The sequence below is a fragment of the Hippocampus zosterae genome, chromosome 8 (assembly GCF_025434085.1).
Source record: "Hippocampus zosterae strain Florida chromosome 8, ASM2543408v3, whole genome shotgun sequence".
NCBI lineage: Eukaryota > Metazoa > Chordata > Actinopteri > Syngnathiformes > Syngnathidae > Hippocampus > Hippocampus zosterae.
The window spans coordinates 16,727,286-16,738,420 of record NC_067458.1 but is presented as its reverse complement, the minus strand read 5'-3'; the positions used below and the strand labels follow the sequence as shown (position 1 = coordinate 16,738,420).

The window sequence follows — 11,135 nt, the reverse complement described above, 5'->3', positions numbered from 1 at the left end:
TTTCAACTCCCTCTCCCTCCACGTGGGTGTACACCTCGCCTCGCAATTGGTTCGTCCCGGATGAGCTCTTTCGCGATTGGTCCGCCGTGCAGGGGGTTTGGCCTCAAAGCCTACGCTGGATCTTTGGGATACTTTTTGTGTGCGCGACGACGTTTATTGTCGCTCATGTTCCGCGAGAGCCTGCGTGGGTACTAGTGAAGCCCGACATCTCATCGCCGTGTGTCGAAGCCGAATGCGTACTTTTAAAACCGAGGGGAATATACGTGTTTTTGTTTGGCCTGGACCAGCCTGCCCTTTCGTGGTGTTCATTCAGCCATCCATGTAGCGTTTAGCTGTGGGGACACGAAGGCCACGGATCGGCTCCCTCAACGTCCTCCTAATTTTCTTATTATTTTCCCTCGTCGACTGCATCCACCGCCTGTTCATCTTCCACCTCCCCGCGACCCGACAGGTTATCGGATGGACCAGCATCCCAGCGCCCGGAGCTGCACCAGCCGCGGGGCTTCTTCGTCCTGCGAGGCCGCCCCCGCCGAGCCCTCCATGAACCTCCACATCCACTCCACCACCGGCACCCGCTTCGAGCTCTCGCTGCCCCAAGAGGAAACCGTGGACGGGCTGAAGAGGAGGCTCTCGCAGCGGCTCAAAGTACCCAAAGAGAGGCTCGCGTTGCTGCACAAAGAAACGTAAGTCAAACAGTTCCTTTTTGGTTGGTTGATTAAAACATTATTTGGTAGGGAAAGGCCGCCTGGTTTCGTCTGATTAACTATTGGCTGCAAGGGTGGGAAACCTACAGCTCGTGGGCTTGCCACGCAATTCTCAAATTAAATACAACCTTGGAAGAAGTTACCCTAAAAGCTCATGCATGCAATACATCAACATCGTTTAACATGCGTTTGATCATTGCATCATATTTTACAAAAAATCTGTGCTCTTCACATCCCTACCAAAGTGATAGTCTGCTTCTAAACATCGCTGGCTCAGGTAGAATCCTCATATCAATAAAATGATCGTTTTCAGGCGATGCCGTAGACAGTATTTAGAAGGTTAACCTATTTTCAACACCTTAGATTGGTCGATAATTTCCTCTAGTAACTAGATTTATGAAGAAATATGAAATTTACCAAATTGTGTCAAAGGAGCTCCATGCATAAAATTCACACCAGTTTGGCACTGTCAGTCAATTTCAGTGTCGTTTATGGGAGGAACCTTGAGATGAATATGTTGGAAGTTACACAGTAAAGTATCAAAAAGCAAAAACAACCTCTCAATGTCTTAACTTTTCCGAGAGGTATTCAGGGAACAATGTGTTTAATTGTCCTCGTTGCAGGGCTACATTGTGTCCTTTTGACATCGTAGGAGCACCGAGTACATTGCAGTGCAGTCGGACAGCCACAGTCCTAAATGTATCACATAAAATCTGAGCATAAGGACAGATTGCGCAGGTGTAGCCAATGTTATGGCGATGGTTTCTCAATTCCACGCAGGGGACGCGTGGGTCACTGAGATGATATCGATGGGACGGTGCATTGATTAATTTCTCCCTCACCTCCTAAACATGGAGGCCAGAATAAATTGATAATGCTCATGCATATGTGACTCATATAGACGTCAAGGTGAGTAACCTAACACAAATCCGATTTTATATCCTTCCATCTGTGATTTAATTTTTTTCCTGTGTAATCCCATGTTACATGTCAAGGGTGAGTCATGCTCTTGCATGTGTCTGTTACAGTCGAACGTTAGGTTGGGCGTCGCTTTGATTGGAAACGGTAGTGGGTTTTCTCGCTCTCTAAGTGACGTGAAACCATAACGCTGCAGTATTCGCAAGTGGCCGAATGAATGAATGATTGAAGGGCAGGTTTAGCGGGGCTTAACAAAAGCGCCGGTGGTTTTATGCAAAAAGTAAGTAGGGAGGGGTGGTGATTCAGAAAATGCAAACAGTACGTATTGTTTTTCGGCCTCAACCCACTCTTGCCCATTGTAATCACATTACCTTTTAAAACCTGCCTGCCCTCCTACCCCCCTTTTTTTTTTTTAAATCCCCTCCTGCCCTTGTAATTATAAACCAACTCGCAAGTCGGTGCCGGGGGTCTTTGTTCATCTGCACAGGGTGAGATTTGGGTCACGCTGGCTTTTCACTCAGCTGTCCATTGTAAGCGTCATCGGATCAGTCACGTGCATTGCATCATGTCACGTTTAAAGGAAACCGACCTTTAAAGCAGCGCTAAAAGTTATTTCATCGATCACCAAGCAGGCTTTACCGGCAAACTGGTTTCTAAGTCGCGCTGCTCAGTGTGGCATACAACCTCACACGCCGCCAGATATGCACTGCGAGTAATTGTCAGAGCCTCGCTATACTTGAAATTGAAACATGACAGCCAGATCAATACTTTGCCTCCACCCTCGGCTCTTTTGCCAAACTAGTTTTGAAGTCGACGCGCCCCCGCACAGACGGCTGTGTGTGCGCGAAGAGTGATATTGTCAGCGCAGTCTAATTATCTCATTCCTCCACGAACCCCGCAGCAGACTAAGTTCGGGCAAACTCCAGGATCTTGGCGTCTCAGATGGGAGCAAGTTAACACTCGTACCGACCGTCGAAGCAGGATTAATGGTGAGGACAGCCCGCCGAACAATTGGCCGTGTGATCAGACTTTATTTATGAATTTTTTAAATGACATATTTGCCTTGTCTCCCCCCCTCACAGTCTCAAGCATCAAGACCTGAGCAATCAGTCATGCAAGCGTTGGAGAGCTTGACCGAAACTCAGGTAAGAAGTCGGCATCGTTATTCGTTGATGGGTTTGTCAACTTGATTGCGGTCTTTTAAGTGATCTGGAGTTTCCCAGACTGTTTGAAATTGTTATCCCCGTGAACAGCAAATGTATGGCATGATTTATGTCATATGCCATCCATTGCTTTAATACAAACATGTCGCTGGCATCAGGTGGAAGCTCGTACCTCCAAAATCAACACTTTTCTGGAGACCCAAAAAATATTTGTTTCCAAAAATGTTTGTTCAAGCCCTTTAACATTGAACAATAATTTGTAAAAATAACCAACATGTGTAGTCCACACCAATCGTATAGACCATAGATTAATGAATAAATATGAAATTTACCAAATTGTGACATCGGAGGTTCCAGCGACACAAGTTGTCCCGTTTTTACGGTGATGACCTAACGCGAATTTGTACGCAGGTCGGAACGCATCAAAAGCCAACCGACGCTAATGTAGGGTCATAACACAACAAATACTTGTATGGGAAAAATGCTTCTAGGCTGTAAATGGAAACACAACCAAATGAAAAACTGCAGTAACCAAGTGTGCCGTATGACAAAGTTTTTCTCCCGCTACTGTGCAAAAAAGTTAATTGCGTCCCATTTATTACTCTCATATGTCAATAACCTCGTAAAATGAGGACTCCCTATAATACACTTTAACTAATGATAATCACACTCGCCGACCACAAATTTACGACAATGAACATAAATCAAACATTTCTTTGCCATAAAACGCTGTCGGCGTTACCAGGCTACAAAACGGTGACTGTCCGCACTGAAAGAGGACATTGTGAGTCACGCGGTCTCCATGTCATCTGTTGACATGCTACCCGTCGTTACGTCACCGCAAACCCGATTCGCTCCTTTGTCACGTTGGTCTCGCTGCCCTGTCAAGACAACTCCACCGCAACGAGAGGAACCGTAACAATCATACCAAAAAGGGAAGGGGCATTGTGTGAAAGCATAGTTTGCCGTCTGTGTTAGTATTGTGTCTGTGTTTGTGACAACGGGTAGCTTTGTCAGTCCGGCTATGCAGTAGAGAGCCGATGAGCCTCTAAAGCACAAAGCCTCTTTCGTTTGTCTTAATCTACGCCTCTTAAGCAAGACCAGCGAGCGTCATGCGTTTCGGTATAACACGGAGCAACACCCTCCTGTCTCCTGGTAACATATGCGGTTTATATATGTGGAAGCGTCAGCCCATCTGCCCCTGCAGTGATGCTTTCATGTGATGCTCCCAATGCACAAGCAAGTTTCAAGGAAGCGCGCCGGGGCCGCGCTCGCTCATAAATCCCCCGAGTGCTGGATTGTCTAGCTGAACGCCAGCGAGTTGCGCGGCGGTGGGCCACGACACACCGTACCTGATGCAAAACCGCTCCTCCGGATTCCACCGAAATGCTGGTACGCCTTTTAGGCCGCGTCAGCGTGTGACTCAACCTCGGCTATCGAAAGCAACAGCTAAGGCGCCGGGGCGGCGAGGCTAAACACGCACATCGACGACCGCGCGGCATATGAAGCGCACTCAGCGACTTCCTTTCGCAGCGTTGTGTAACTGTGTGGTGATTTCAAAACCAGAGTCGACGTGGGTTCTTTACGAGCAATTTATTAGTGAAACTGCAAATCTGCGTTTCGGAGTATCAAACTTTTGCATTTTGGTCGGACTTTGCTCCCTGGTGTGAAATTTGTTGGCCGTGGTGAGCGTGTGAACTTGTAGCAGCGAAGAAGCCACTGACATTATGTGTGTAGGTGTGTCAGTAGACGGGTTCAACAGCGGTGGGTTGCCTATCTTTGCATCTTTACAGTCAGGTCATGCATCAACTTAGAATGTTGGTCGCCTTTGTCTTTATTGCCAGGTGTGTCGCTTTCTCAGGAATTTCTTATGTCACATTATTGCTGTGCTCAATCACGATTGCCAAACGAATAACAATCGCGCAGTCCTGCGTCATGGCGGTCAGTCTGATAGCAGGGTTAAAGGTTACAATGAAGGCATTTGGCTGCTTTGTGAGTTTTTTTTTCTTCCCCCTGAAAGAAATTGATTTCTCTTTATAATTCATGAAGCAGAACGGGACGATATAGATCCTGGTGAGATTTGATTGGAAAATACAAAACACCAAAGCCTCCTCTCATTCGACCCCTACTCCCTCTTCCCCTTTAATGCCGGGCCTATCAAAAATCAATCAATGCACTTAGCTCTTAAAAGTGTCTGACACGATAACTGATACGACCACACACCCCAAAAATAGCCTCGGGGAAATGTGTTCATGCGTTTGGCAGAGTTGGGATTGGGAGAGGGGGGATGGGAGATGGGGGGCGTAGCTGTGGTGTAGCCTGAGACGCTAACCTCTGAACCCTCCCAGATCTCGCACATCCCACTTGTGTTTTGTAGTAAATCCACATTTTTATGCGACAAAGGGCGAAGACAGGATGTCGGCTTTTCATTTGTCGTCTCTCATTCAAATTTCTTCTTATTCCCTTTCACATTTGCGCTCGCGTTTTCATTCTCCTCCACATTAACGTGCTCGCACGTGTACACATTTTTGTCATACCAGAACCAGAACTAGTTCCTGCTTTGGTGCCCTAAGAATCATGGAAAATGGAGTCCTGTTTTGGCCATGTGACTTGAATTTACTATCGACTTCATTTCGAGAAATAGTGGCGGTCTCGCGAGAGATCCGTCCAATGTTAAAGTGATCTGGAAAAATATGAAATTTCAATTTGATTTGATATAATTGTAAAACGCCTGGAAGTAAACAACTCTTCTGTATGTTTGAAAATACTGTTTATACCGTTGTGTTTGTGCACGCGCGCTTATAAACTCAAGAATTTAGCGGAACAATGAGAATAGAATACAAGCCTGGCTGTTATTGAAATGGGTTTTGGGGTTCTCCCAAGCAGCGATCCATTCAATGCACACTCTGCCTCGTTTTGACCGCGATGACAAGGACAATCCTTCCCCGCCTTGGCGTGCTGCTCTTGCCACCTCACCAGAGACTCTCTGCATGACACCTAAGTGGCGTTAAGCCACCGCCTTCCCGACAGCCCGTCAAACCACAACAACTAGGCCGGGCCACTCTCGTCACCCTTCTACGCTTCAGTGTTTACGTCTTACATATGCACATCCCGGAAGAACTGCAGCGGGCAAAGGATCGATTTAAGAGGATTTCCGCTCCTATTCGAAGACTCGGGAGATGCCTCTGAGGAAAATGAAAGATGTGCGCTGAAAGCAGCATCTTTGTAAATTTGGGGCATTTGTTGGCGGCCACGTCCTCTTTGCAACTATTGATCTTGGCGTTTGAAAGAAAGAGAAGGATTATGTGTCCTTTCTCAGCACACGAGGGGACTATTTGCTCATTGATGCACATTGATGTTGAGTAAAACCCAACCAGGCAGGGAGGCAGGCATCACCCCCCCCCCCCCCCCCCGGTTGCCCTTCCCCCTCATGCAACCACCTCTTTGTTCATGTCTTAAAGCACCAAAACCCGACCAACTGACAAGCCCTTCAAGGCGTCACAACGATTGAGGTTTTGAAGGTGGGTTCTTCAACCCCGCGCGCACGCGCTCAGCTTTCATTTGCTCGCATCCACACGGACCTCACCACCTTCCCCGATCAATGCCTCGGTCTCAAATTTCCCCTTGAATGCTAACAGATTGCTTTGGGAGGAGGCCGTGTTTTGCCATTGCCATCCCCGCGGACGACGGTTACATAGCTGACCCACTTTACACATACACACTTGCTCTCCTTGCGCACTTCCTCTTCTTCAGGGAGCGGCGGCTCACGCTCATTTGCCATCGGGCCTGGGAGCAGCGCGATGCATACAAGTGTGATGTGAAAGTCTGAAGAGGCACTTTTGGGGTCGCGTTCACCTCATTTCGTTTGCTTTGCCTGCTATGAAAGGTCAAATCGGAAACTCCGTAAATTATGCTCCATAACAGGAATGAACTCACAGTATGTTGGGATATGAGTATTGTGCGTATTCTTACATTTCCTTGCAAGGCCTCAATATGTTTTCCTTTCCAGTCTTGCACCTTATCGGGATGATAGTTGATCAGCTACATTAACACCACTGGAAATCATTAAAATTGGATTTTAGGATATAGACGTGCCAGGCCAGCTGAAGAATGACTCAATATCTTTGTCAATAGCATTTCAAATTGCTACCATTTGAAATGCAGGGCTTTTTGTTCATGCGTGTATCTTAAAGGGGTTCTTTTCTCTCTCTAGAATGTTAATTTGCCCCTTTTATGTTACCAAAACATGTGAATTAAAAAATTGAGATAAAAGACAATGCTCCAATAACGGCAAGGCCCCTTCGAGCCGGCAAGCATGAAAAAGGCGTTAATAAGATGATCACACAGCCTTTTTGCACCTGTGTAATCTCCCTTTGTGATGTATCAATGCACAGCAGGAGAAAGGGGGAAGGGGATGGGCATTGTGGGTAGTCAAGGTGTGTTTGCAGGGGATTTCGTTCTTTGAGCATCGGCCGGCATCCATTTTTAATGTCCGCCTCTTTCATTCGCTTCGGCTCACGGCAGCAGGAACAATTTCTCCATCTGTATGAGTCGTGACCGCCGTTGTTTTCGTACTCCCCCTGGAGACGCGGGGCTTTTGTGATTCAAGGAGCAGACGTCGTGACCGGTCGGGCTGCCGAGTGGGCGGACGGAAACAGGAAAATCGTACACGTAACTGCCACTACCGTGTCTAATGAGGTCAATTAGATTGTAATGTCAAAGGACTTGGGCAAATCACGAGCTATTTACAAAAAATAAATAAATACATGGAAAGATTTTTTCTCAGCATTTGAAGGTCAAATCGGATTAGGAAATGTTTGTGGAGTGTTCAGTCTGGGAATGCGTGCCATTCAAAAGTGCTTTAGAAGAAGTTGGTCTTTGTCTTTACTTACCAACATTTGTATTCCAATCAAATTCATCCATAAGACTGTTTTGCCACCGCGATTGCCCAAGCAGTATTCATATTTTCAGTCACAATGTTTTGCCAAATGTCGTCATCTGTCCAGTGTCCATGATATCTTCCAGTACACGTATCAATTCTTACTGGCTTGTTGTGATGTAAACGTAGCCTCCATCTGTCATAACCGTGCCGCCCAATGAGATCCAGTCTTCTCATATTGAGGCAGCTCTAGTTTCTGCTTGGCTTGAGCCGTGACCACAAGCGGTGGCTTGAGTGGGAACTTAATTTCATCGTTATGAATGCTATTTCCTGCCCATCTCTTTTTTCATTTCGGGGAGTATTACTCATGCCAGTTCTCCTAATGGGGTCTTTGAAGAGCCCCCTGGCTGCTTTCAGGATTTAGGGCATGATGCAAGTCATTGATTTCCCCCCTCCCCCACCCCACTCTTCATTTAGAAGCGCATTATTGCGTCTTTAGCTGCTATGTGTCTGCACAAAGACTGTCAATAGCGCCCTGGTGCGATCAAACCATCTCAGTCGATAGGCAGGTTAATAAAAATGACTTTGACAGGTGAGCAGCTTCATCCGAACCAGAATATGGCTGCAGGAGACGACTCGGCCCCTCCTCGTCTCTCCGCCCTCCAAGCCTCGATCCTCTTTTCTCCAGCACAAAGCTGCTCAGTTGTTCATGAATGTCAGCTAGGCGCTGCCTGCTCCCTCCATCTTCTTTCCGCACCCCACCCCACCCCCTCCTTATCTCCACTTGCCGTACTTTGCTTAGTGTGCAAAGGAAGAACGACTGCAAATGAGTTCCTTGAACCACAGGGACCCCAATAAACAAAACTGTCAACCAGAGATGTCGAAAGAAAGAAAACGAGGGAAGGAGCCAGAGGCACATCCTCACTGAATATTTCATCACCCACCACCACTGCAACCACCACCACCCACCTCCACCAATACTCCCTGACACCCTGCCCCCACCGCCCGCATCCGCCACCCCCCGCCCCCATCTCTCGCCATCGCCATCTTCTCACAACCCCTCCTCCTTCTCTCACTGCCCCTTCCTTATCATGCTCTTCCCCCATCCCCACATGGCAACTACAGCCTCCCACGAAACAATATAGCACCGCCTGAATCCGACAACGCTGCGGTATTTCAAGAGAGAGCATGACTTCTTCATTAACACCACCCAGCTCGGGCTCATCACGCGTGTGCCATCTTCGGCAAATACACACCTTGCTCTTCCCTTTTTCATACCACGCAGGCGCTGCACGTTAAAGGGAACAATGCGAGGCCGGCTCCAAGTGAGGCCCCTCTGCTCTGCTTTTTCTTGAGTCTCTCATCACAAACCACTACAGAAGTTGCTTTTGTAAAGCTTTGGAATTCAAGTGTGCTGCGAGGAGCACCGGTGGGGCGAAATGAAGGTTGCACAGAGGAGGAGGTAGAGGAGGAAGAAGAGGCGGAGGGTTTCATACATGCCTCGAAGCCTCTCTTTTGTTTGCCTGTGATGTTCCAAAAGCGCTGTCCTGACGTCAATGCTAGCCAGCCGAATTGGGTCTCTCTTGGCCGGGCTCCTGAGAGCAGACAGGCATGTTTGGACTGGAGCTGAGCTGCTATAGCCGAGACCTCTGGGAATCATTCACTAGCCAGCTCGACAGCACTCAAAAATCCTCCCCCCATCACCTCCCGCCTCATCTCCGTACGGCACATACACACTTAACAGACACCCTCCCCTTGTTTCCCCCTCACAGTCTCCGGCCGTTTGGAAGGGGCTTGTTGCTACACGATTGTTCTCGCCAATGTGGCCGCTGGCGAGCAGACTGTGCTTTATCATCCGCCCCCCATCCCCCCATCTCTCAGGAAACTGGGCCCCATTTCAGGTGTTCCACTCGGCATCCCCTTGACACACGCAACCCCCCCCCCCCCAAACCCAGATCATCAAGATGCTGTGCGTGCGTGTTTGTCTGAATTGCACACCTGAAGATGTGCTTCAACTCTCCTTTGTTTGTCATTGGTTAAAATTATAATCATTAAAATGTGCTCTGTTATTTATGAGTGAGCTGATTTTGCCGAAGAAGAGGTTGCGGCGGTGCAAGCACGTACTTTGAATGACCTGAGACCCTTTTGTGAGTCAGACGTTTTTAGCTAGGAAACGCAAGTGTGAGCGACCAAATTGGCTGTATGAGTCAGCAGTGACAAAGAATAGTCACTGTCGGAGGTTAAAAAAAAAGTACTCGGAGGCAATTTTGAAGACCCCTTGATTTAATATTGGGCACTGTCTGTTGAGTACATACAAATATAATTTTAGGAGGAACAAGGGCGCCTTTAGACCATGATTTCAGTTATGGGGGGGGGGGGGGCACGGCCAACTAAAAATTCCTTTGTGGCAACTGGAAAACCGTTTTTGGGGGGCTATTAATATTTGGTGAAATGTTCAGACTTTTTAAAGTATGTATATAATATTCACAGAAAAGGAGTATTCAAAAGATAATCTTGGATGCTTAAAGTAACCAACAGTGTTTCTTTTGAAAGCAAGATCACTAACGATTGGCCTGCCATGCATTTTATAAAATCGGTTTAGCGGGAAACTTTCCGTAAACATTCACATTGTTGACTGAACACGGCACGTACAAAATACAGACCCGGAATTTCTTCCGGTTTCAAGAGAACACAATGTAATAAAGTCTTACATCCAATTCAATGCTGTTCTGATGAGAACTCGCGGAATGATAATTGTCAAAATGATTTGGCTTCGATCTGGATGTCAAATGTTGTTTCTCACTTTCGAAATTTTCAAAGGGACAATAGCGGAACAATGATTTAAAAAAATCCTGATTGAGCCTAGAAAGAAATGATTACGCTGTACATGTCGGTACAGTAATCTGTTTTCTTATGTGACTCGATTTTATGATGTCATGAAGTGAGCGACTTCTCAAACAGGGTTCCACACCTTCTTCCAACCTTCCTTTAGCCAAACTAAAACTTGACCCCCCCCCCCCCCCCCCCCCCACACACACACACCCTGCACCCTCCCCGCCCTCCCAGTCTTGTGTAATTTACTTTGTGTTTTTGGGCAGGCCAAACTCATTCTCTTGACAACTGCCATTCAGAGACCACACACACACACACGCGCGCGCGCACACCCACGCTTCTGGGATTGCACCTTCCCATGCAGCGCCCAACCCTGCTTTCACACCCAGCCTCAGGCCTGCTGGGTTTGTCGTTTTACCACAACGGTGTCATCTTAGTGGGTGTGGACTGTATCAATAAGACCCTGATAGGCCGCGTTTACACTCCCAAAGTGCTGAGTTTCTATTTATCCCATAGCCTCCCTTGTATGCTGATTGTAATCAACTTTCCTTGTACTTAACGTTGAGAAATGGGGCAGTTAGCTCATCCTTGTCCTTTCATCTGCCTTTTCCTTTAATTTTGTTGTTGTTGTCGCACACC

At 47.3% G+C, this 11,135-nt stretch overlaps 1 protein-coding gene across 2 annotated transcripts in view; it reads left to right on the top strand.

Annotated features, from left to right (window-relative positions):
* midn (midnolin) overlaps positions 1–11,135 on the top strand; it is a 173,713-nt gene that overhangs the window by 152,638 nt on the left and 9,940 nt on the right. For both annotated transcript variants that reach the window (XM_052072847.1, XM_052072846.1), the window contains exons 2-4: positions 452–683; positions 2,524–2,611; positions 2,705–2,767. In XM_052072847.1, the coding sequence (XP_051928807.1) occupies positions 460–683; positions 2,524–2,611; positions 2,705–2,767 (375 nt within the window). In that variant the 5' untranslated portion in view covers positions 452–459. The remainder of the gene's footprint in view (positions 1–451; positions 684–2,523; positions 2,612–2,704; positions 2,768–11,135) is intronic.